Genomic DNA, 26650 nt, shown 5'->3' with positions numbered 1-26650 from the left:
CTGTGCAAGCCCGTTTCCACAATTTAGTTAGACTTAATAATGATAAATAATTTCCATAAACCTGACTTTGTATCTCATAATTATGACGTGGTATCTGATAATAATCACTTACCTTTTCATAATTATGACTTACCATCTCATAATAATGTCTTATGATTTGGTATCTCAGTTATGACTTAGCATCTTGTAATTATGACTTACTATCTCATGATAATGAGAACGTTTCTAATAATAATGGCATAGCATTATGACAAAGCATTTCATTGTTATGACTTGCTATCTCATAATAATGACTTAGCGTCTCATAAAAATGAGAAAGTTTCTCATAATTATGGCTTAATGTCTCATATTACAAGCTTCATCATTATGAGATGCTAAGTCATAATTATGACAAAGCAAGTCATAATTATCCGATAGGATCTCATAAGGAGATATCGAATCATGATTATGTAAAACTTCCTCATTGTTATGAGCTGCTAAATAGCTATATATTTCTTTTCCAGCAGCAGAAACAGGCAAACCTTTAGGACAGAGTGGAGAAATTAGCTAATTTTGTTATATATTGATTGACTGGCTGAGTAGGTGGATATATGTGAGTGGTTTGGTTTTATGACATCACAAAAACAGCTAATTCAAAACGGGCTGTCTTTGCATAGTACGTAAAATTGTTTTATTCTAAATAAGTGAGGAAAATTACTTCTTGCAAGGTATGAGCTCTTAATCTAATGCCCAAAACTGCTTGTTTTCCTGCCAAAACAAGATATCTAATGCAAATTTGTTTACTGTTATGGGAACATGGAGTACCTGAGCAGTCAGAGTCGCTTGCCATTCATTTGTCCCAATATTGATGGTCAGCACATTTCCCTATATGGTTTATGTTTCCAAGGCTGACGTTCTGTACTTCCATAATAATTTATGTATTTTCCTCAAGTTTCCTTAAATGTACATTTTTCTTAAGGGATGAAGTGAAAATGCACTTGTAGGCACAAAAGAGCAAATGTTTATTGTAGTTTTTGACAAATAACTGGACACAGTGCCCAAAAAAAGAATGTACAAAGGAGTAATGCTATACTTAGAATACAAGTGAGTAAAATTCAAGTCTCAGGAATTCAGTTTCACAGCACCATAATCGTCATCCCATTTCAGAATCTCAGAGCCTCCCTCAGAGACCCAACAGAGCGAAGACGTCCCTCAAATCTTCAGTCTGACAAGGCTGTGGAGCAGAGCACAGTGGGTATGTTACGAATAGCGTCACATTCTTGCACTGTTAGAATGCAGTTATGTGTCATAATTAAAGGTGGAATGACAGGTGTGATGATAAAAACCTGAAGGATGCGGTTGAGTTTGCGGGACAGTCTGACGGAGTTCTGCCGAAGGCCCTCCCAGGCTTTAAAACACCTCTCCCTGCGAGCCACAAACGTCTGCCAGCAGTAGAAAAAGTCTGTGGAGAAAGAACATGGGAACACTCGTTTACAGACTTGCAACCTCCAGTAGGATCTTCAGCCCCCCAGTTCAGTTCAGCTGAGTACAGGGATGTAGGGATGTAAAAGGAGGTGCTTAGGGTGCTACCATCAGGATTGCTAAAGCACTCTGCAGCTGTGTAGAACTGAGCAGTTGTGCAGCTGTAATGTCATGTCTTTCCGCATTATAGCAGTTAGCATTAACAGTGCCATCTATCCACTAGTGATAATTTCATGAAGACATATAAATTGTCCAAAATATCCATATTGTACACATTTTTTGGGGAAAAACATGCTTTTCACCCCAATTTTTGTCATGGTCAGTTCCACCTGCTTGCTATTTCTCCCCCATCACACAATGCTACCAAGCTGGGAGGGTCAAGGCCAGCATGTGCTTCCCCCTCCACGAAGCTCCACCACAGCTTTTCAAACTGCCGCTAACACAATGTCGTTGGACAGCTGAACTGCTAATTCTGTTACCCCTGCGTTGGCTATCATTGCACTAAATGATGGGGGGGAGCAAGAGGACCATCATACCCACCCAAAGAGAGAGGACAGTTATGCTCTCTTGGACTCCTGGACATTGCCAGTGACTGAACTTGTGATCTCCCAGTGATAGAACCAATGCGTACACAGTCGGGCCATTTGAGAGACCCCAGTAAAGTGGAAAATTATTTGGCATAGTGTTTAGTATTTAGTATGATGTATTCTAAGGCAGCATATTCCAGACTTCTTTCAGATTCAAAAATGAGAAAATGTTAATGAAAATTGGTTATTTACAATTGAATTTCCAATGTAAGTGTGCAGTATTTAAGACATAATTCAAATTCATATGCAAAATGTGTATTTGCATTTCTGTGTATATTTCTGTGGCTGGAAATAGTTAATCTGGAACACAAAGTCCTTTTGGCATTTCATTTTCTTAGCGGTCTGGCTCCGATATATTAAAATCGGGGAAAAAAAATCGCACATTTGCGATTGCATTTCCTCATCGTCGCATCCTGGCTCTGGCGAAATTAAAATGTTTTGCAACTGCATTTTCCGGTCAATCAGACTTTGTTCGTGGGGTGTCGGGAGGGTCTTTTTAGTGGGCGGCATGTTTTGAGAGGAAGTGACGTTGCATACGTTATCACACAATAGCATAATTGCTAGTAATTGGATTGCCAATGTAAATGCAGGGTTAACAAATGGGGCAATCATAATTAATTTCCTTCCATAACGTGATGTACTTGAGAGAAACACAGTATCTGAGCTAGCTGAGCTCTTTCTCTCAATGATAGATGGTGGTAGGAGGGGGAGATGAAACATGGTATTGGTAGTTAACAATTTTCATTACTTTTTCCCCACCTGCGGACGTAAACAAAAATCAGAAGATGTTTTAGGGCAGGGCAGACTCCGTTGCATTTTGATTAAAGCTTAAGGGAGAACAAGAACGTTATTTTTTAAATGAAATGATAACTAGTGCTTAATATGACTAGGAACGTAAACTACCAGGAACAGGAACTGCGACCAAACCACATACTATTTTTACTCTACGTGGTAAAATAATGAATGAATGACTGCACTGGTGTAATGGTGGGTCATTTCGATCTCAGTTTGACTTTAACCTTTCAGCACCTTAAACATAAAATGCCTTTCTGTCCTCCATAAACATCATATGAAACAGGCATTGATGACCAGAGCTGATGTATTAACCTTTCTGTCTTTTATACCTTTATAGGTCATGACAGTTACTTGCACCCCTGCCCTCAGTAGGTGCCGAAGCCCCTCTCTTTCCAGACTGTCCTCCTCGTCGCAAAAATAGAGGCGGGCGACGAAGATGCGGAGCCGCAGGTTGGGCGTCCGGGACAGGAAGTTGGTCAGGCGCTGGGCGCAGTTAGAGCAGGGCGACCACGAGCAGAACCAGGTCACGGCGTAGCTCGCCCTCACTCCGTCCACACCCGAACCCCACAGGCCTGGGCACAGAACCCCGATGTAGCGCAGGAAGACAAGCTGACGGGAAGGAAAAGGTGAGATGAAAAACACACAAATAAAGAGGGTTTTTTTCCTTAAATTTACGGCAGACGCCCTTATCCAGAGCAACTTACAATTTGATCGTTTTACACAGGTGGGTGAAGGTAGTGTTAGGAGTCTTGCCCAAGGACTCTTATTGGTATAGTGTCTTATTGGTGCTTGCCCAGATGGGGGATTGAACCCCAGTCTACAACATAGAAGGCAGAGGTGTTACCCACTACACTATACCAACCACTATTGATGGTATGGCCAAGAATCAGCCTTACCCCTGGTGTGGTCAATCAGCCAAGACACATTTGGCGTGCGAATTTTGCTTCTTTAGTTTTGCATTGGAGCTAAAAAGCTAATGTTACCAACAAGTAGAGGTGGGTAATCCAGGTCCAAAAAGTAAAAAACCCTCCCCAGGATTTTGTTCCAACTGCTTGACTTCACCAATTTGCTCAAACAAACAAAATCCTGTGGAGGGTTTTTACTTTTTGGAGCTGGATTACCCACCTCCACTAACAAGCTTATACCCCACCAATTAGCAACAAGCTAACCGCATGCATACATCATCACAAGCTTGTGGAGTTGTTCAGTAATCTCAAATAGCCCTGCCTATGTGGTACCTGTGGTATCTGCATGACACACTGTTATTTACAAGCGTGGACGCGGTTTTAGCTGTGCTGCATACCTTTGCCCATGCTTACATATCAGTATGTCATACAGAGTCAGAAACTACACAAGCAAGTCTGTTAACAACTTCACACATGTGACGGTTTAGGTGTGCGATTAGAATGATGCCAATTGGGACTACAAGCTTTTATTACTTGTTTAGCTGGCCTTGTGGCTCCAGTGCAAAACCTAAAGAAACAAACCTTAGACGCCACATCTTGGCTGATCGGCTGCATCTGAAATAAGACATAAACAGCGTTTAATTGATTTCTGGCCATCCCATAGTTTTAATATTGCAATGACGTTGACGTCATCCACGCCGCGCTTCCTTCTCCTGTAGCGTCCGTCCATCCATCACTCACCTCCACGTGGCATCCGTTGCGATTGCGCAGGTGCCCGAAGTCGAAGGAGAGCGAGTCCGGGCCGTTTCGCTTCTTCACCACGAAGCAAAGGTAAGTCTCGTGCCTCCCTCGTGCCCAGCGTACGTTCTTATAGTGATAGATAAACTTCCTCTGGGTGAGCAGAACTCTATAGCACAGGCAATACCCAAAAAACCATAAGGAACAATATTAGTCATAAGTAATGACGTAAGTTATTATTTATGCATGTGCTGTAAAGCAAACCGCTATTATTACACTTGATGTTCATTCTAAGCCTTTTTCAACAGGTGCAAGTCCACAGATGCATCAGAAAAAGCAAGTCATATAAATAATGAAACCATGTTCAGTCATTTAGTTTTACGATTGGGAAAATGGTGAGTAAGGGGCTTTAATTTCATTACCGCTGCAGCCTTTCAACTTTAAATGTCTGTTGCGGTCATGCATGTGGGAAATGCCATAACAAACTCATTTGCACAGCTGCATTACTAATTCCATCTTTAGTCTATTATTTCCTATATCACTGTATTACTAGCTTAGGCTTAGACTTTAGTAAGGCGCTAAGCACCGGCTTCCCTTTTTTTGACAGTCCAAACGCATGGAGGTGTGCAGAAAATAGTGCACCGTGCAGCGCTAAATAAATCACACACATGTTTATACAGCCAACACTCTCGGTTTCATTCTCGATCACTGAAAGTAGAGAAAGTTTGAAATGCGTTATCACTGTCATCAGACACCTCAGAGATGAATTTGTTACAATTTAAACACTGATTCATACTTATTAATAATAATTCCTAGAGGTCCTTTTTGACAGGCCGTCCTATAGGATGCACATGCATGTTTTGCATCATTTTTGGAGCAGTTTTCTCAGTATTATGGGATTTTTGGTTTCACTCACCTGTCCAGCTTGCTCATCATTCCGAAAGATGAAACTCACTCATTCATTGAGTCATGCAAAAGACAGTGAGAGTGCTGAAAGCAGTGTGGAGGAAGGAGGAGGTATAGAAAACGTGTGACATATCGATACAGTTGAGCGAAAGGGGGTCCCTGATTGGGTGAACGCAGTTTTTAAAATCATTTGGGAGGGCTGACGTTCATTTAAACTTCGCAGACTGAGAAATGTATATATAGCAACTGCTTTTTAAAGGGACATGCAAATGAGGGGTAACACTCTGCTAAACAACAAGCATTGTTTGTAGTAATGCAGAAGCACTGTACAGATAAAGGAGAGATAAAGATTCAGTTGACACTAAATTCCACTTTATGAGGTCCACCTACTTTGTGTCTACACTTTTTGGCCATTTTATCAGAAACACCAACCATGTAGGTGCACTTTGGGTCTCACTTTATTTGGATAGTCCTCTATAGTCCCCTATAAATTATCTACAAATGTTCAAGTTACCAAACTATCTGTTGAAACTCAGTTGATTCTAAACAGCAGTGGGGTTAGGGTTAGGATTTGGACCAGGGTGAGAGCTGGGTTTAGGTTTTGGGTTTGGGTTTAGAATTAAAGAAAATTGTGGTCAATTGAGTAGATATTTAGTTCAATGTAACTGGAAAGTAAATTAAGCATGTAAAGTGGACTATTTAAATAAAGTGTTACCGCACTTTGTATCAGAAGTAGACCTAATAGTTTGCATTGGCCACTCGGCCACCAAGCCAGTGAAGATGATGGCCAAAATGAAAGAAACGGGTGCATTGTATTTACAACTAAAAAGCATGCTTCAGTCATTTGTTTATTTATTTATTTATTTATTTATTCATTCATTCTAAAAATGCCAAGCTACTAAATACACTCAATTATTTTGCTGTTACAGTGAAACATGAGGAAATTATAAAGTCAATTGTCAAAAATTCCACCAATACTATTGCATAAATCTAAACAGTCGGCTATTCTATCTAGATTTCATTCTCGTTCACATACACAGTGTTGGTGATCTTTTGTATCTCTCAGTCCGGCATCTTGGAATGAGTAGCTTGTTTGAGTCCCCTGGTTGTCGGCCTGTGAGCTCAAGCCCCAGGAGAGGTAGCCTGTCTCTAAGGTCCGACTAACGTCTACAGTTTTTGGCAAAATCCAGGCACAACTGCTTGCGTCTCTCAAGATGTTTGAGATGAGTTTCCCACGTTCACTCCATTTTTAAAAAAATTTCCAGTCAGAGTTGGAGCTGTGACTGTGCTTTGGAATATTTCAGTTTTGTCGAACTCCAGCCTCATAAATTATTTCTCCTTGACTCCTTTACTTGACTCCTGATTAACCAATTAAGGTTATAGTTCTAATGTGACTTTGCGAGTTTGGACGGTGCCTTCAGCATAGGGTGGAAGTATGAGTGAAGGCTGAGTGAGGGAGGGGAGAGGACTCTGAGAACTTGGGCTGGAGTTCTGGGACGGCTTCTGTCTGGAGGTAGAGGGTGGGACCCCCCTTTTTTCACTGTGGTAGGACAGAGGAACAGGGAGGAGATGGGGTGGTGGTGGGGATTGTGAAAACTTCGTCACAGGAAACGGAAGGTAGGGATGGGATTTTAAGGGCGTTAGATTGGAAGCAGGAGAGTTTTCAGACATGGTCCTCCTCCCAAGTTTGAGTTTTTCCACAGCTCCATTTGAAATAATAACATGAAATGTAAAATTAAATAACAACTCCATAGATTCTTTTTTATTGTCAGCACTTTCTCTGGCAGTAAAGCGAAAGTTTGATAACCCAGCCATCAAGGCAGGCTGCGAAGAAATGCCTGGATTTGTCACCTGAATCAGGTTTGTGCACAGACAGGGGGAGCTTGGCCTCACCCCAGGAACAGAGCTTGTGGGTTGACTTGGGTTCTATGAGAATCATCACTCTTGGGCGCCCCCTCTGGTGCAGTACTGACCCCTTGTGGTTCTGACCTGTTATTGCTCTGGTACCCCAGATGGTTGCTAGGTGGTTGCTATGGCATCCTCGATAGTTGCTAAGGTGCTGTTAGGTGGTTGCTATGGTGTTTCAAGTGGTTGCCAGGTGTTTACTATGATATTCCAGGTAGTTGCTAGGGTGTTACTAGGTGGTTCCTATGATGTGCCAGATTGTTGCTTGGGTTTTCATAGGTGGTTGCGGTGCTGTTCCAGGTGGTTGATATGGTTTCCCAGAAGGTTACTAGTTGATTGCTAGGGTGTTGCTAGGTGGAGGCTATGGTGTTTCAGGTGGTTGCTAGGTGTTTGCTATGATATCCCAGGTGGTTGCTAGGGTGTTACTAGGTGGTTCCTATGGTGTCCCAAGTTGTTGCTTGTGTGTTGCTAGGTGATTTCTGTAGTGTGACGGGGGGTTGCTAAGGTGTTAATAATTTTTTCAAGTTTCCATTGCGGAGAAAAACAGTGAGACTCTATGGGGAGTTATAACTAAACCCTGTGTCCTGATTAAATAGTGTAGTGAATAATGTCATGGCTTTGCACGCTGACTAATGGCTGGGGTTCAAACCCGCACGTAGTCCTGAAACTGAGCCTGAACTGCAGTGAGCTGAATCTGAAGCCAGCTAACTTCACTAGCATTAGCGTCACCCAGCAGGGTTCAGCTCAAAGCCCCACAGAACAATTTTATTTGTTCATCTACACCAGTCAGTGGAATTTGCAGTCTCAGACATGAGTCTTTATCCTCTGAACAGGTGTTTTTAAGCATCGATTTGCTGAAACTGAGTGTGTACTGCGGTGGTAGGCACCGAACACGCCCGGTAGCTTAGCCTAGCAGGCTAAGCTACTACAGAACAGGTAAAATACTACAGAACAGGTTCAGTTTTGTCTTTCTGTCCCTCTAACTCCAGCCACTCAACTTCTCTTCCTCAGATTTGAGTTCTAGTCATCTAAACTTGCGTCAGCAATGCTTTTTGTCAGAATCGAAGCTGTTCTGTGGTAAGCAGAGCTGGCAGCTTGCTAGCTAAGCTATTGCTAACCAGCCACTCGCTTCTGGTTACCAGTGCCATTTAATATTTAGAAATCTGTTAGATTGAAGCTTTGACGTTTACTGAATAGAAGATTGAAATCATGCACTGCTTTCATTTATGTGCCCTGTCCGTGTGAGCGAACTGAACTTATTTGATTGTTTTTGGTTGTGAAAGAACGCAGCAGGATGTGGTGGCACAATATCAACGTAAACCAGTCAGCGAAGACCAGCGTCATCACGCCACCCCTTCGAACGGTTCTGTGGCCCTGAGCACGGTTATTTAACCGTGCCGATAAAAATGAGCTACGGAAAGCCAAGGTTACCCTCCGTGCTTAGAACCTTTCAACCCTACAATGGGAAAGAGGCCATAGATAGAAACAGGGCTTTCTTTGCTGCTTTTGGAAAAAGAAAAACTCTTAAGTCAATGTTTGTTTTTATCTGAAACGTGATGACAGTGCCTCAGTATGTGCATATATATGCAATATGCATGTTCATGTCGGTCTTTTTTCTCAGTTGAGCCCCTGCAGACAGTAGCCCATCTGATACTGCACAGTTTATCAGCCCTGTCCATCAAAGGAAAGCGACCTCTATAAGACCTCCACTGACCAAACATTATTTGGGTGGTCCATTCTCAGCACAACATTGACACTGCCATGGTAGTGTGAGTGGAGCTAGTACGAGTGTATCAGACACAGCAGTGTTGTTGTTTACACATCATGCATGCTTACTGGCCACTTTATTAGAAACCCCTCCTTTGTAGCATTCCTTGGTGCACATTTAGTAGGCCAGGTTGCTCAGTCGTTGTCCTGGAGACCTACCACCATCCACCACACCTGGCTTTAATGGTCAGATGCCCCTGAAGGCCTTATTTACCTATCAGATGTATTAGATTATGGTTGGAGCTAAACTCTCCAGCTTTAGAAGATGCTGACCGGGTTCCAATAAAAAACTTTATTGGGCCCCTCATATAGATGCTGACACAATTGCACTCCCATGAGACCATTTCTTAACAACATACCTCATCAGTTAGCTTCCATCTACACGGCACAGACAGAACTGACATCTGTTTATCTCCCTCTTATTCATAATGCAGCTCATCCATGGTAACGGCTTTCAAACAGGCCCTTCACAGCCAAGATGATGTTCATTATTTATAGTTCTAAAATCTTAAATAAGTAGCCCAACGTCAGCTTTTATGTTGGACGGTAGTAGATGGACTGGTCTTGTTAACTTACCGGTAGAGTAAACAAGCAAATTATGCTGTCATAATTGAAAGTAATGTTCTTAAGAGGTGGGGGGGGGCATCATTTTTTTTTCCACAGGGGCCCATAATATCCTAGTGACGCCACTGATTTTTGGTAAGTTTACTTAACAAACTGGCGATAGATGGTTTGGATGGATGGTTTTATTATCCCCTGGTTGCCTCTTTATAAAATTGCTGTCATAAAACTGCAATGCTAAGAATTTTTAAACAAAACAAAATGATGTTTACACAATAGCACTTTTGGTGACCACATATTAGTCCCTCAAGTGCCTGATGTGATTTGTAACCTTTTTTTGCTCTCACATGTGCGTCACAGAGCACGGCCAGTGGCGTAACCATGGCAGGCTGGAAATTTCCAGAAGCTTTTGCACCCAGCCGAAGAAGCCTCCACTTCACTTTTCCCACATGGTTTACCGAAAAAAAAAGCCCTCCAGTGTACCTTCGGCAGGCTTTTTCTTTTTACGCTGGGACTTTTTTCACCTTCTTAATTTCTGTTCTCTCCATAGGGGTCCCATATACCTGAAGTAACTACAGAGGATCCCTTGAGAGTATTTCCAAAGAGAGTTTACCCCCCTCTACCCCTCACACAGACACGCTGGGATACAGAGGCCCCTGTACCACAATGGGGAGGCAAGAAAATCACCCTGACCGCAGAACGTCACCAGCTCACACTGGTGCGCACACACACTCACACACTCACACACACACAAACACCATTGATATTGTGCACTCAGGCTAATTAGTGACTGCATTGGAATTGTCTTCGAAACTCTTTCCTATTTGTAGCGCAGTTGCCGTTGTCTGTGTGCGTGTGAGACTGTCGTTCACCCTCTCATGCACTCTGTGGCCAGGGAAATCACCGTTTCCCAGAGAGCTCCCTCTCTCATCTGTGTATGTGTATGTGTATGTCTGATTTTTCACATCTGGAAGAGATCTGTCTGCTCCCATGATTTACCTTCCGACCACAAGACTTTCTGAGGTCCAGCTGTAATGCACAGTGAGTGTGTATGTGTGTAAGAGGGAGTGATGGAGAGTGCAGAAGAGAAAGTCGAGCTCATCTCGTAATGGATTTTTGCTAACACTTTACTATAGGGCAGTGTCCATAAGGCTACATGACACCTGCATAAGCTCGTCATGACCATTATATACGCATTTATAAAGACATTTTCCAGTAGCTGTCGTCTGGCATAAAGGGTGCTTTTGGCCCAGTCTTATTTTTAACCCTGCCCCTTGTTTTCGAGTGCCACCTTGAGAACTGAGTTACAAGAGGAAGTGGTTGAAATCTTCTCTACGAAGTGGGACCCTCAAATAAAAAGAGCATTACTTCATTAACAGCTACTAGCACTGCTCTGTAGGCGACCCTGCCCGTCTGCAGTGACAGCAGAGGAGGGTAAAGTTCAGCTCCTCACTGCTGGGCTTTAGTTACATTTAGGGCATCATATGCCTTCAAAGAGGGGGGCAATTATTTATTATCACCCACCACTAATTTGTTGGTGATATGAAGCTGAAGTCAGTTATTCACCAGCTTCTTGTTCAAATTTTCCAGGGAAGTTTAGCTAGCTGGCTACCGAGACATCAATTACTGCTGCCGATTTTTTATGCTTGTTATGAAGGAAAAGACCATAATACACTGAAATGACATTAAACTAAGGTAATACAGTGGTTATCGTCATTTTTAACAGAGAAAATTCTCACATTTGTGGGTTTGTTTGGTCTCTTGTGCTCCATCTTTCTGTTTTTTTTTTTTCTCATAACTCTCTGTTTGGAGTGAGTCTCTGAAAAACCTCCATTTGGAGGGCCATGTAGCTCTAATACTTTGCCCTACCCCTCTATCTCAACAAGAATCAGGAAACCCTACCCCTAGGAGTGAACACGCCAAACAGAGTGGTAGAGGCGAGGGGTAAAATCTGTCATGTAACAGTTTTTTTTCAGTTGTCAGGGGCACTTTTTTGGGTGAAATGACAGACACTATATGTCCAGATGTTTGTAGACACCAGCTTTGGAACAATTACTGTGAAGTGCATTCAGCCACAGGAGCATTAGTGGGGTCAGGTATTGATATTGGATGGTCAGTTCTGGATCACTCAAACTCATCCCAAAGCTAGTGGATGGTCCATCACTGCAGAGAATGCAGTTCTACTGCTCTACAGCCCAATGCTGGGGAGCTTTATACCCCTCTAGCCCACACATTGGGTGTGGTGATCTTAGGCTCATGTGTGGCTTCTCTAGAGCGTCCCTTTGTATAGATATTTATGCAAGTCTATGTCAGCTGTCATGAAGGCCTTATGTAGGTGTTTGCTGTGTACAGTAAAGTGATAACGCAAACCAGGGAATTACAAGAAGCATTTAAAGCGATGATTCATGCACGTAGCACATTGGATGCGCAATCAGCCAAGAAGAAGTCTAGTAATGACTGCAGTGGTCAACACAAAAAAACCTCTACTCATAAAAATACATGGTAATAGGTGAAGGGAGCACTCAAATCAGTGTAATGTTCAGATCTAACGGAGCCAGACGTGATCTTGTAAGAAGAATACACGTCTGGGGACGGCTTGCTAAAACAAGGGTACACCCCCTCTAAAACCTGCCCCCCTTCAAGTCCAGTGGTGCCCAGTCCTGGTCCTGGAGCTCTACCACCATACAGAGTTAAACTCCAATCTTTTTCTAATCCATTCATGCTAACTTGTTACACGTATGGGCTATCAGGCTTGTTGTTCGTTGGGCAGGGTTGATGAGCGCACCTTCGTCTCCCACACTTTCAGAAAAAAAGATACTAACTGTCACTTCTCACTGGGGTGGGGCCCTCAAGGGTTCATCTCAGTACCTTTAGTCAGGGAACATAACTGAACCATAATCCACTGAAATGATATGTTCTAAGCTGTACTGACTCCACACACCCCGTCTCGTCTCCAGGACTTTTATTTTACTGTTCTGTTTTAAAACATTCAGTTATGAAAAGGTACAAATACGAACTTTTCACCTGGAGAAACTTATTTAAGGTTCACAATCAGACCTTAAAACCACTGTTGTACCTTTGTGGGAACATTTACACTGTCTGTATCTTGATGAACAAAAAATGTACCTGAACAGAGCCTTTATTTCTAACAGTGTACTTTGAGAAACACAGGTACTTTAACAAAATTGGTTTAGAAAGTTCCCACTCCGTTTGTTTTCACTCTAATAAGTCTACATTCCCACAAACGTGTAGCCTAAAATTTGTCCGAAGACGGCCCTGTGAGGCTGTATAAATGTAGGGCATGGACCATGCCTCTAAAGGCACTTGAATGAAGTCATAATGCCAATGTTTCATCAGCTCAAAAATTAAAAGCAACACCAGGTGATCTCCAAAGGCCTATATAAAGCCATGATGGCTAAATTTAGTCACTTGATCTGAGAATGAACAAGGAGGTTATAGCTAAAATCCGTTACACAGGGGTAAAGATTTACACCAATCAATGGCAAGAAATGTCAATGAATGCCACCCTGAAGCCTGAATTTTGTCTGTACTTTAGTCCACGTTTACAGATAACGGTGAGTCATACAGTGTGAGAAACCACATAATCAAGCCTATTTGAGTCTACTTAAAGGGGCAGTCCAGCCTAAAACTAGCATTTAGTGTCTTATTTGATGTTACACAACAGTTAGTTCCGGGCACACAAGCTGATTGGTTGAGAAGCATTTCTAACTGTGCTGTTATTTCACCATAACATCACGGGTTTTTCACAAACACTGTATCACTCCGCTGAGACGCCGTTGCTAAGCAACGACTTTGACAGCTGTAGGAGACGCTCAAGCCATTTGAACGTTTGAACAGAAAATGGACACTTTTAAGATCACATTTGACCGACAGCCGATTTGGTCAGACTCTGAAGATGAGACGACACTAAATTCCCAAACTGTCAGTTGGTCTGAGTGGAGCTTGAGAACGAACTGCCGGCTGTGCAGCGAGTGGGCGGAGCTCGTTACTCTGACGTAGCAACAAGCTGCTCATTAAGGAACTATAATTTGGTGAAGGAACTGAACATTAAAACATATTAAACGCCACGTTCACGGCCCAGTTTATTAATTTATTACTTTATTAATTTAACTGTTGTAGAAAAGCAATAGAACACTCGAGGTCGTGTGTTATCGCCAGTAACATCATGGCTACGATGATCTACGTGACTCGCCTTCGGCTTGTGCCTGCGACCCAATCACAGCCGTGATGTTATTTCGCAATAACACCCTCCCTTTTGTGTTCTGCTGCTTAATTATGTAGTATACTGTGGTGCAGCATTTGAAAAATTGAATCCTTTTTGTGGTTTCCTTTATCAGCATTCTCTCACTACAGTACCCAGCATCCATTGTGCTATGTCATGCAACCGTTGTTGTTTTAGTTTCTTCTAGATACATCATCAGAAGGTCTTTAGACTGGAAAAGCTCTGAAAACACCAGCATAGGAGGCGAGTAGGTGTGTTTACAGCAGATGTGGTAATAGTTACGTTTATTATTTTGGCCAGAGTGCCCCTTACTCGATTACCAGTTTGCTACATCAGCCTCAAAGCTCCAGTGCAAATTTAAACTTGATTTATTGTAGAACCTACAGTATGACTTAATTACTGTGCTGTACATTGCTGTACATTTTACAGTAAAATATCCTACTGTTTACTCCATTACTCCCTGCAAGACACTGTGAAGTAAAAACAAACTCCTTTTAGGAAAGTCTGTGCATCTTGGCAATGAACCTAGGCAGTTATTTCCACATTTCCAACACCAGGCTCCTATCTCTTTGAATAGGGAGAGACCTATAGACCCCAAACTTACTGCCACATTAACGGTTCAAAACCAGATTTAATATCACTAGTGAAATCTGACAACGGCAGCAGAGATACTCTGTAGCGTTTGGCTCTAATAACACACAAAAATGTGTTTTCTCAGCTTTTTCTGGCTGATGCACAACAAGGTTGAGCTGCTCCTGCTTGTGCAGCAAGCCGATTGGCTGTTTTTATTGAAGGGCGGCTGTTTTTATTGAATTTCTCCGTAAACAGACAGCATGTTGAGCGCTATGAGCTTTCCCATTCCATTCCATTTTCCAACCAGTGATCTGTCTCCTCTTTTAAACTGTCTCAGGTATAAGCTAGAATTTCCATATTTCAAAGAATATGATGCACTTTCATAAATAAATCGAACCAATAATACAGCACCTTTCACTAAATCCCTCGCCTCATTACTGAATGTCCAATCATAGCTTAGCAACTCTAACTGCAACTCCGACAAGCTTTCAGAATTAAAATAAACGCCATTATGTTGAGATATTTTTATTATTTTATTTGTCAGGTAACCGACATCACATGAATATAGACGGGGAGTGACGTTTTAGCTGTGTCCTAAAGACACAAGAGGAGAAATGTTGGATCTGGATACATTTTTCTTATATTTTATGTTGTCCTTTCCTTTTCCTTTTTTCCTATTTACATAACCATTTTCCAACCTCTCTTTTTCTTTAGAATTAAACTGGCTGTTTTGTTACTGTTGATTTAAGACTGATATATGTAAATGAGCTCTGGACCCTCACAGAGCAGGTACTATTTGGGTGGTGGGTCATTCTCAGCACTGCAGTAACACTGACGTGGTGGTGGTGTGTTAGTGTGTGTTGCGCTGGTCTGAGTGGATCAGACACAGCAGTGCTGCTGGAGTCTTTAAACACCTCAGTGTCACTGCTGGACTGAGAACAGTCCACCAACCAAAAATGTCCAGCCAACAGCGTCCTGTGGGCAGCGTCCTGTGACCACTGATGAAGGACTAGAGGATGACCAACACAAACTGTGCCGCAGCAGATGAGCTATCTTCTCTGACTTTACATCTACAAGGTGGACTGACAAGGTAGGAGTGTCTAATAGAGTGGACAGTGAGTGGACACAGTGTTTAAAAACTCCAGCAGCACTGCTGTGTCTGATCCACTCGTACCAGCGCAACACACACTTACACACCACCAGTGTTACTGTAGTGCTGAGAATGACCCACCACCCAAATAGTACCTGCTCTGTGAGGGTCCATGGGGGTCCTGACCACTGAAGAACAGGGTAAAAGGGTGCTAACGAAGTATCAGAGAAACAGATGGACTACAGTCTGTAACTGTAGAACTACAAAGTGCACCTATATAGTAAGTGGAGCTGATAAAATGGACAATGAGCGTAGAAACAAGGAGGTGGTCAGAATGCGATGCCTGGTCGGTGTGTATAGACAGGTCTTCTGCTTTTACTCGAAGTATCCCTACTTTCACTCAAGCACAGGATTTGTGTACTGTATCCACCACTGAGAACCTTACATATTTGCATGTGACCAAGAGAGAAAACTAGCATGTATTGATTTTCACTACATGCGACCGAAAGCTCACCTCTCTCTTTCTGTTTCTCAAACACAGACTCACTCACTGCCTCTCAGGACCACTTCACTGCACCGACTGGCACGACACATATGAACGAAACAGGGCAGGAAATGCAGAGTCATATTTTCCAAAACCCACCCACCCACACACATGCATACACACACACACGCATACACACACACGCATACACATACACGCATACACATACACGCACGCGCGCAAACACACACAGACACCAAGCCTCATCGTGCAGACAAACTCGACCACAGCTCCAAACACACATACTTTTCCAGAGTCGTGAACTCGCATCTGTTTCCTGAACAACAATAATAGTTACTCTTCGGTTAAGGGGGCACACGAGCAGGTGTTTGCTAATGCACTCGGCAGCCTCGCAGAACAAACCGGAGGTTCCTCCACAACAAACAAGCCACAGTGACATGCAAAAACACTTCACACGACAAGATTTAGAAACCATGAACCTGTACGTTGACTAAAGCCTCCATTCTCATTCTGACCCGTTTTGAAATGAATCAGAAAGGCTCTGGTTCTTAGTCGGCTGCATCCCCAACACCTGCAGCAGCGTCTAATTATAAAGAGTGAAGTCTCACTGTAGCTGTGTGTTGGTGACATCCTAAGCACAGTGCCCCTCATTGTGTTCATTAGGGGTGGCCAAAAACTAATACGTTATTGTCATTGTGATAAATGATGCTATAATATGCCTTCCTGAGTACATGATAGGTATCATAAGTACTTCTATACAACTTAACCAGGCAGTGCAATAGTGCGGATCTTATTATTGTAATTTCCACTGCTGAAGTGGACCGAATTTTGGTACACCTCTTGCTGGGGTACCAAGTGTATGGGTGGAGCTAGAACTAATGCAGACCATTGTTTGGTCAGTTGCAACCTTCGCAGAATCGTCGAACCAACACTAGCTAGCCAGAATTGTCGTCGGTGACCCTTCAGAAATGCAGGGTAGAAGCTAAATCAGAACTCGAAGCTGCTGCTGTTGTTTGTGTTTACTGTTAACACAAGTGATAAATCATGTGACCACCACAGAACCTCCAGAGAACCTCACCTACATTTGCGCTTCTGTTGTGCGATGGGAAACACGGGTACAGGTTCAGATTAGTTACTATATGGCCTGGTGGGAAGAACGATTTTTAGACTGATTATACAGAGCCTGTAAACAACAACATCTGTGTAGTATAAACTACATGGTAACAAGTAGCTGATTGGGTAGCAGCTCATTATGATTAGATTTACCAATTATTGGATTTTTAAATGGTTTAGTTTTGTTTCGTATTGTTTTTCATAGCCTTTTAAAGTGTACTCAGGGGTTAGGGCTGAACAATCTGGGGACACATTTTGTGAATTGTGATTTTTCTGACCAATATTATGACTGCAATTTAAATTGCCATTATAGAAAATGGGGTCTAAGCCTGTTTTTTTGACCATAAAGACCAGCATATCCACCTTTCCTGGCTGTCCCAGACTGCCCATTAGTTGTGAAGTCACAGCACATGAGTGTGTGGCTGTTTCAGATTGGTCAAACTCCTCTACAGGCAGTTCACAGGCTCCATGTTAATAGGCAAAATCATCTAAAATTTATGACTTAATTTAAGTTGATAATGTGCGCTGTGGTAAAAACTATAGTTCTTGTATGAAAATCGCACTTTTTCAAAGACGAAAAAAGATGAAATGATCATATTTCATTATATTGAATCGATTATAATGAGCTTTCAGCCCTACCCTGGCTACATTTCAAAAATGCAGCGCCTGTGGCCTGAGTGGCCCCTTGCCTTGGAGATTTCCTTGTGTTTTTTCCATAGTGACAAAACACCAGACCAGTTGAATTTCCGCATGTTCACAAATGAACCATTAAAAACAAAACAACCAATTTTTACCCTCCAGCACCAGATCCAGAGGCTTTTAATCAGACACAGAACGGCATCGAATCAGATTTTGTTGAAATTCGCCAACTGTAACCACTGCAAGAGTTAACATAACAGCATTGTTCTGATTACTGTAAAGTTTTACATTTTTCCTCCTTATTTGACTGATTTTTGGTACTGAAGCATGTTTGTTGATTGTAAATACTAGTTTGAGCACCCTGGTCAAACGGCATGTTTTACTGATTCTTTTAGGTTAAAATAAGTCAACACATCCTCTACTGAGAACAAATCTATGCACATTTTAAATGCACAATTACTGTTGCTGAATTTAACGTAAAACATAAAATGTGGCCCGTGCAAAAGTTACGGCACGTTTTACTTTTTTTTTTCAATGTTAAACTTTTAGAAGTAGAAATTGTGCAGAAAAAAAGTTTGTTCTTTGTAGAGGAACTTAGAGAATCAACAAAGCGCAACATTTCACCAGGGGTGTTCAAACTTTTGCATACGGCTATATATACAGTAGAGATGTTTCTATACATTTGGCCATACGATTCATTGGCTTGGTGGCCCAAGTTGCCAATGCCAATCTAATAAATCGTAATGTGCTGTTTACATGACCATTTAAATAATCAGATAACTGCAGATGTAAACACACTCACTGTTTTGCACATTTTAATTTGTTTGATACTAAGTATCACAATAGAAATCATGAATTGTGAAAATGTGATCTGGTAGTTTGACTTTTTTGCCATGTGGTCCACTCTTAGCCCTCCCTGCACTGGCCGGTAGCTGCACAAATTGTAGGCTTTGAAACTGTGAAAATGAAATTAACACCTGTCCAAAACCTAGTTGGCCTTCTCTGATCCACGGTGCAGTCGTGGTTTTGGCGGTGATCGTTGATAATGACATCATAAACGTTCACAAAACTCTATTGTGAGCACATTCCTGTAGGCAGGCCTGTAAAGAGCAGTGTGAATGTTCAAATTGTGACAGGGAGGTTTTAGTGCTGCATCAGGTGTGCACTCTCACCACACACACACAACTGTACAAACATCCGGTGGTGAATGAGGGACGAGGTGAGACTTGTCAGAGGTGTGTGAGAGCGTGTGTGGTTAAGGTAGATAGTGTCTAAAATCTTAACCGCATGCTTCAGCTTCAAATACTCGCAGGCACTCGCTCCCAGTCTACCCTTTCCTCCCACACATTCTCTAACTGCCATTTATTCACCAGCACAAAGGCTGCACCATACAGACGTAACATGCATTATTGTTTTTTGTTCTGTTTCGTTCCATTCAGCTCAAGCATTTGTTCTGCTGTTTGTTGTATTAATATCTGTGGTATTGTTGAGTACCAAACGATCTGCTGCAGAAGTCGACATCTGCGGAAGTAAATAAGCAGATAAACATCTCAACAAAAGCTCATCCATGCCATTTTCACTCGATTCACTTCACAGTTCAATTTGCACATGCAGAAGCTGTTCATTCAGACCGAAACCTTTTTTATGACTGTTGCTATGGGTGGGCGATACAGCTAGAATATAAGATCATGATACTTCAGTTTTCACGATACACAATATTTATTTTTTCTGATGTTTGGTAAGTTAGAACAGACAGAACAGATAGTGCAAAAACAAAACTAAATATAAATAAATAGTTTCATTCAACATTTTGCATACGTCACTACACTAAATCCAATTTAATTGGACTAAATATGCTTAGAAAAGCATCACAAAAACCATACATATCATCATGTCGCCCATCCCAACTGACACACCGCACAATTAAACCCAACACCTGTATGAAAGCACTCTGACAAAAGGTTTATTGAGGTCTTATACATACAAAGGGACCATTGAGCACGGAGGTAAAACTGCCTCTACAGTACTGCTCTGATGTAATGCAGGAACAAGTACAAAACGGACTGCAACACGCCTGAAAGGATATCAAACATTTCAACTGGAGGAGAAAAAAGAGATATAAAACACCACACAATAAATAAACAATATGAATAAATAAATAAATAAATGCAGTGACTTTCAGTGAAGATCCTGTGAACTCTTTGCTTTTGATAACCAGCAATTCCACACATTTTTTCAAAATTTCTGCATAATTAAATTGATAAGGCCTTCCGCCCAATGACAGCTGGGATAGGCTCCAGCACCCCACCGCGACCCAGAAGGATAAGCGGTTTAGATGATGTATGTATGTACGTATGTAAATTGATAAGATGTAAAGAAAATCATTCAGAGTTTGATGTGAAATGCTCCTTTTCAGAGAATTCTACCAAGTCATCGGTGATAAGAACCAGATGTCTGAAGCGTTTTATGGCACCAAAAGCTCCCAAGCAGAAAGCTATTACATGAAATGGTAAACAGAATCCAGACAATATGACAGTGTTGAGATAGGGTTTTGGTGTGAAACCTATCTTTGAGAATCCATTCATAGTGGAGGGATACATGCAAGCAATCTAAGACAAAATCTAAAAAAAATTACTGATTTTCCACTATTTTACCATCAACAACATTACATGTCGCTGCTGTCAGAAGAAAACCTTGTATCTCCATTTTTGTCATTTTTCAGTTTTTGACATAATTTGAAAATGCCTGTTGCTCTTTACATTGTATGTAAATTTCATGAAGAACGGACCAAAACAAACGGCCCAAAATGACTTGGAAAAAAGTCTGGTTCCATTGACTTACATTAAAAGTAAAGTATGTTTTTTCCTTCTCCTGTAAAGTTACCATTTTGGAGATACGAGGTTTTCTTTCGACAACAGCGATATACAAGCTTGCATAGGCTCACTGGTGGTTTTGGATAGTAAATGAAATGTCTATATTTGTGTTGTTGTCATGGCGACCCCTGGTTCCTATCAGCACCACTGTAAAGAAATCTGAGTCTCTACAATCAGCCATTCCACACCAAACCACTCTGAATAGCATGTCAATGACTGAACTGTGCAGAAACGGTTAAAAATCGATGGAATTCCCCTTCAATTACCGGTTATCACTCTTGCACTGTATTAGTTGGGCCTTTATCATGAATACTTCATAGTGAAACCTTAAAACAGTAAGCTTCAAAATGCCTTTATCGTGTTTCAAAATGTCTATCACACAGTCTCCTAGCCCCCCTCGTCTCAGGGAGATGTTCTATGAAGGTGTATTTTGCGTGACCAAGCCAGGAACGTAGCACTGAAGCATTGAAAATTAGTTTAAAGATTGCTCACTAACCAATCCATCTACCTTGGTAAAACCCCGTGCTCTTTGAGCTCCTTTACTCACCCAAACCCACTGAAAACCCACCGCAGTGCTCGCTGCCCCTAGTCTGTGAGCTAATTCTCCATTTTTAAAAATGAAACTGCAGACGACTAAATATAGCAACTCAGTCAGCGCTGCGCCACGTCCGCCTTCTTCAAGAAGACAATACAATTCCATTGTTTTTACTGGATTTTGGAAATAATCTTAGTAACATCCCAAAGTATGCGCTTATTGTATAATTTCAGACAAATATTGTAGTTACGGTAAACAACTCCCTTCCATTACAATCACGCTCACAAGTCTTTAACAAACACTTTAGTCACTGGGAACCCAAGCCAGCCTTTCTCTGGCTCTTCGTAATCATCCTCCTCCTCCTCCTCATCTTGAACTCCAGCCGTCTCGCCTTGTAGCCGGTAGCCCAGTTTCCTGAAAAATGCCTCACCGACTTTGGAGGGGAAGGGTACGTGAGCGTAAACCCTGGCGATGCCACTCTGCCTGGCTTTGGCCTCCAGGCTTTGGACCAGCAGCCTTCCAAGACCTTCTCTTTTGTACCAGCTCTGCACCACCAGCCTGCATATGCGATAAACCCCATCCCGGCTCCAGCCGTCACGGGCCACGCAGCCTAGCACTTCACCCTCACAGTCTGCAACCCACACCTCCCCTGCCACCCGGGCCCTCTCCTTCAAGTCATCTTCATCCACCTTCTCCTCCTTCGTCTTCCCTCTCTCTAGCTCTTTGGCCTTCTTGCGACGTTTGGCCTTGTCCTGGTTGGTGAGTAGCTTGGCTTTGGCGGCATGTGGGTTGGGCAGATCCGGCTCAGAACCGGCATGATAACAGCTGCCCAAGTAGTCCCAGAACGGCCTGGTGGAGCCTAGGATGCCCGTGGAGCGCGGGATGGTGAGCTTGAGGTAGACGATGCAAAGGAAGACAGGGATTAGCAGGGCCACGATGAAAGAGTGCACCAAGAAGCGGAGAACGGAGGACAACGTGGCCAGCATGAGCAGTGCCAGCGGACGAGTGAGGAGGTGAAGGATGAGGCGGTTCTCTGTCCCTTCGCATCCCTCCTGTAAAGACAGAAAACACAGTGGAAGCAGGGGATGAGTAAAGAAAGAGTGGCAGTGAGGGAAGCAGTGAGGTGGAAAAGAGAAGGAAGAAATAAACATATAAAGACCAGGCAGGCAGACTCAGCGTTCTACCACTGGCAGTTGGCTTTACAATGTTTCAGCACAAGAACCGCCAGGGCACACGAAAACAGTGAGTGGGAGGAGAACATGCAGGAACAGTGTACACGGGGGTTAGAACATTCTAGAACAGTGTGAAAGGGGAGTACATTCAGGAATAGTGTACATGGGGGTTAGAACATTCTAGAACAGTGTGAATGGGGAGTACATTCAGGAATAGTGTACATGGGGAGAACTTCCTAGAACAGTGCATGGAGGAGAACATTCTAGAACAGTGTGCTTGTGGGGAACATTCAAGGACAGTGTGAATGTGGAGGACATTGTAAGGGGGAGAACATCCAGGAACAGTGTGAATGGGGGAGAACATTCTAGAACAGTGTGAATGGGGGAGAACATATAGAAACTGAATGAGGAAAGCATTCAGGAGCAGCGTGAATGGAGAGAATATTCTATAACCGTGTGCATGGGGAGAACATTCTAGAACACTGTGTATGGGGGAGAACATTCAAGAACTGTGAATGGAGGGTAAGCATTCAGGAACAGTGTAGATAGGAGGCCAACGTTCAGGAACAGTGTGCATGGAGAGAACATTCAGGAACAGTGTGCATGTGGGAGAACATTCAGGAACAGTGTGCATGTGGGAGAACATTCTAGAACACTGTGTATGGGGGAGAACATTCAGTGCAGTGTGAATGGGGGAGAATATACAGAGACTGAATGAGAACATTCTAGAACAGAGAAAGGAGACAATATTCTAGAACAGTGTGCATGTGGGAGAACACTCAGGAACAGTGTGCATGTAGAGAACACTGAGAGGTGGAGAACATTCAGAAACAGAAGGGGAGAACATTCAGGAACAGTGTGAATGGGGAGAACATTCAAAAACACTGAATGGGGGAGAACATTCTAGAACAGTGCATGGGGTGAACACTCAGGAACAGTGTGCATGAGGAGAACATTCAAAAACACTGTGAATGAGGGGGCATTCTAGAACAGTGCATGGGGAGAACACTCAGGAACAGGGCGCATGTGGAGAACACTGTGAGATCGGGAGAACGTTCCAGAACAGTGTGCATGGGGACAACATTCAGGAACAGTGTGAATGGGGAGAACATACAGAAACTGTGCATGAGGAGAACACTCAGGAACGGTGTACACGGGGGAGAACATTCTAGAACAGCATGCATGGAAGGAAGAACTTTCTGTAACTATGTAAACAGGGGGCAGACCACTGTAAATATGTAAACGGGGTTGCAGAAGGAAGGCTGCACCTTTATGAGGGCCTTAACGGCCTCAACGTCCTCCTCCTTCATCCGCCTCAGCACTACATTTCCCAGGTCCAACCTCACCATCTTACCCTTTAACCTTTACGGCAGCTCAGCCGGTGGTCCTAAAGAGAGAGAGAGCAACTTTAAAGCCTCCTGAGGCCTCAGCAGTATTTAGGATGGACACTGTAGACCGTCCAGCTAGAATTAATAAAGCAAGTCTACTCAGCTGCCAGTCTGTGTTGCGTAGGCCACGCGCGTAAACACACATGCGGAGCTGGCAAATACTACAATTCCCATAATCACTCCTGAGTGATCGTCTGGAAGCACGTTAAACGTTTAATGAATGTCAACTGTTAGCTAAAAATCACGGACTATGATCGAGATATCATTAAGCCCACTAACACAGGGGGTTATCTTATAGACCCAGTTGCTGGTGGGGGGTCGCAGAAGACCCTTAAATCATGCAGTCCCTCGAATACTTGTTCGAATTTTCCGGTCCACCTTAAACGGCGCAGCAGCTCCATTCTGGCGCCTGTACAGGACTGAACGCTACTGCGGCACCATTTAAGGTGGACCGGAAAAATTCGGATAAGAAGCTATGAACGATGCGGGCTAACGTTACTATTCGCACCCTGCCTACTCCGAATGAGAGCCTTATATGGTAAAGGCCGCAGGGCTAAACCCGAATGCGCCGGAGCCGCCGTTTGACCTACTTACCTCACAACAAGACTCTGCAGGTCAAATAATTTCCAAACGTGCGTAAATGACCACAAGCGCTCATATCAGCCCGGTCTCGCAGCGTTTTCAGCGAGCCGCTGCGTGCTTAGCGCCGTCTGCCTGCGCACGCTGTCGGCCTATCCGCTTTCGTGAATACGGAACGAGCGCAAACGGCGAGAGCTCAGCCAAAGGGACTCGACGACCTCGCCGAAAATATTCATTTCTCCGCTCCAGGGCGTTTAGCCAGGGCCTGCAGGCCGGCCACAGCAAGTGCTTATCCTGGAACAACCTACATGTTACAGATACACCGTTAACAGGCGGATTATGAAAAATGTGTCTTTATTTAAGGCTAATGTGTGTTAATAAGGCCACAGATGGCCTTTGGTTGAAGGGCCGTTCTGCCATAAGACTACACTCCTAAAATGGTTCTCCAAGGGTTTTTTAGAGAAGGAAATAGTTCTGTACAGATATATGAGAACCACATGGTTCTTTGTAAGGTGAAATGGCTCTTTAGGTTGGAGAATGTGTTGTATATGGTTCTTCAAAGAACCCTTTTGAAAAGGGTTCTTCTGTTGTTACAAGCTTAGAGCAGAGTCCTTTTTGGTGCTGTATAGAACCATATACAACACATCAGATATCAGTCTAAAGAACCATTTGACCATGCAAAGAACAATTTAAACATGCAGATGGTTCTGTATAGAACTCATGAACCATCGCCTTTACTACAGAACCATCTTTTAACGTCATGTGTCGTTGTTTGTAGTGCTCTGTGGCGAATCACTGCATCCCTCAGGCTCATCGTTTTGATGATCAATGGTTTTGTATCATTTCTGTCCATCGGTGTTGCTGCTATCCTGCAGGTCGGCCACAGCAAGTGCATAACCTGGAACAACCTACATGTTACAGATACACCGTTAACAGGCGGATTATGAAGAATGTGTCTTTATTTAAGGCTAATGTGTGTTAATAAGGCCACAGAAGGCCTATGATTAAAGGGAGGTTCTGGTGTAAGACTACACTCTTTAAAAAATGGTTCTATTTGGAACTATGAGTTCTATACAGAACAATTTTCATGCTTAAATGGTTTTTTGCATGGTGAAATGCTTCTGTAGTGCACCAAAAAGGGTTCTTCTATTGTTACAAACTTGACATCGTAACCATAGCAGAACCCTTTTTGGTGCTTTACAGAACCATATACAGAATATTCTCCATCAATCTGAAGAACTATTTCACCATGCAAAGAAACCATCCATCCATCCATCCATCATCTAAACCGCTTATCCTTCCGGGTCGCGGTGGGGTGCTGGAGCCTATCCCAGCTATGCAAAGAAACCCCTGCTGAAAAAAAACCCATAGAAACCATTAATTGTTTCTGTTGGTTCCTGATGGTTTTGTAACGTGTTGTGGCTTTTTAAAGGGTTGAGGTGACTAATGGTTTAACAGGTGACCAATAACTGATTCTAAATGTATTTAATGGTTTTCTAATGGGATCTAAAAGGGTTCTACAGGAAACCAGTGTTCTCTTTTGTAAACCATTAAGCCAATTCCCATTAAGAAAGAAATCCTAATTGTTTTTAATGGTCCTTTATCAGCAGGGCCATTTAAGCATGTCAGTGGTTCTATACTGGAACCCATGGTTCTGTGAGTGTAGTATTTAACGTCATTTGTCGTTTTATGTCGCGTTCTGTGGCGAATCACTGCATCCCTCAGGCTCGTTGTTTTGATGATTCATGGTTTTGTATCATTTCCATCCATCAGTGTTTTCTCACTACAATACCCAGCATGCATTATGCAAATATATCACACAGCCATTGGGTATCCCCACTGCTTAGTGATATAGCACTGACCTCTGGTCATCAAATTTTTTACCCCCTTCATCCAAGGAACGATTTAACATTCAAGCTCACCCCCAAAGTACACACACACACACACACACACACACACACACACACACACACACACCTTATAAGTCGCTTATCCCTCTGGGTCGCAGGGGGAGCTGGAGCCCATCCCAGCAGTCATTGGGTGGAAGGCAGGATACACCCTGGACAGGTCACCAGTCCATCACAGGGCAGACAGACAGACACATAGATTCACACATACATTCACACCTAGGGGCAATTTAGCATGTCCAATTAGCCTGACTGCATGTCTTTGGACTGTGGAGGAAACTGGAGAACCCGAAGGAAACCCACACAGACAGGGGGAGAACATGCAAACTCACCCCCGAAGTATCCACCCCAAAAAGCATGTGTAGTCTTTCACAATTTACTTCTACCTTCAAGATGCATCATCAGACG

General features: G+C 42.9%; 2 protein-coding genes across 2 annotated transcripts; both read right to left on the bottom strand.

Annotated features, from left to right (window-relative positions):
• Positions 1–1162: 1162 nt before the first annotated feature.
• On the bottom strand, positions 1163–5422 carry aicda (activation-induced cytidine deaminase). Its single transcript, XM_036595715.1, has 5 exons — positions 5403–5422; positions 4490–4655; positions 3173–3452; positions 1326–1441; positions 1163–1213 (listed from the first exon to the last, which is right to left on the bottom strand). Exons 1-5 carry the CDS (start codon positions 5420–5422, stop codon positions 1163–1165), a joined length of 633 nt encoding a protein of 210 aa, XP_036451608.1.
• A 15344-nt stretch (positions 5423–20766) lies between these two features.
• Positions 20767–24480, bottom strand: nat14 (N-acetyltransferase 14 (GCN5-related, putative)). Its single transcript, XM_036595634.1, has 3 exons — positions 24351–24480; positions 23637–23755; positions 20767–22248 (listed from the first exon to the last, which is right to left on the bottom strand). Exons 2-3 carry the CDS (start codon positions 23715–23717, stop codon positions 21478–21480), a joined length of 852 nt encoding a protein of 283 aa, XP_036451527.1. The 5' UTR covers positions 23718–23755; positions 24351–24480; the 3' UTR covers positions 20767–21477.
• Between the last annotated feature and the right edge of the window lie 2170 nt (positions 24481–26650).

The sequence above is a fragment of the Colossoma macropomum genome, unplaced genomic scaffold (assembly GCF_904425465.1).
Source record: "Colossoma macropomum unplaced genomic scaffold, Colossoma_macropomum, whole genome shotgun sequence".
NCBI classification, from domain to species: Eukaryota; Metazoa; Chordata; class Actinopteri; order Characiformes; family Serrasalmidae; genus Colossoma; species Colossoma macropomum.
The sequence above is the reverse complement of the archived record's forward strand: the minus strand, read 5'-3'. Positions and strand labels throughout refer to the sequence as shown.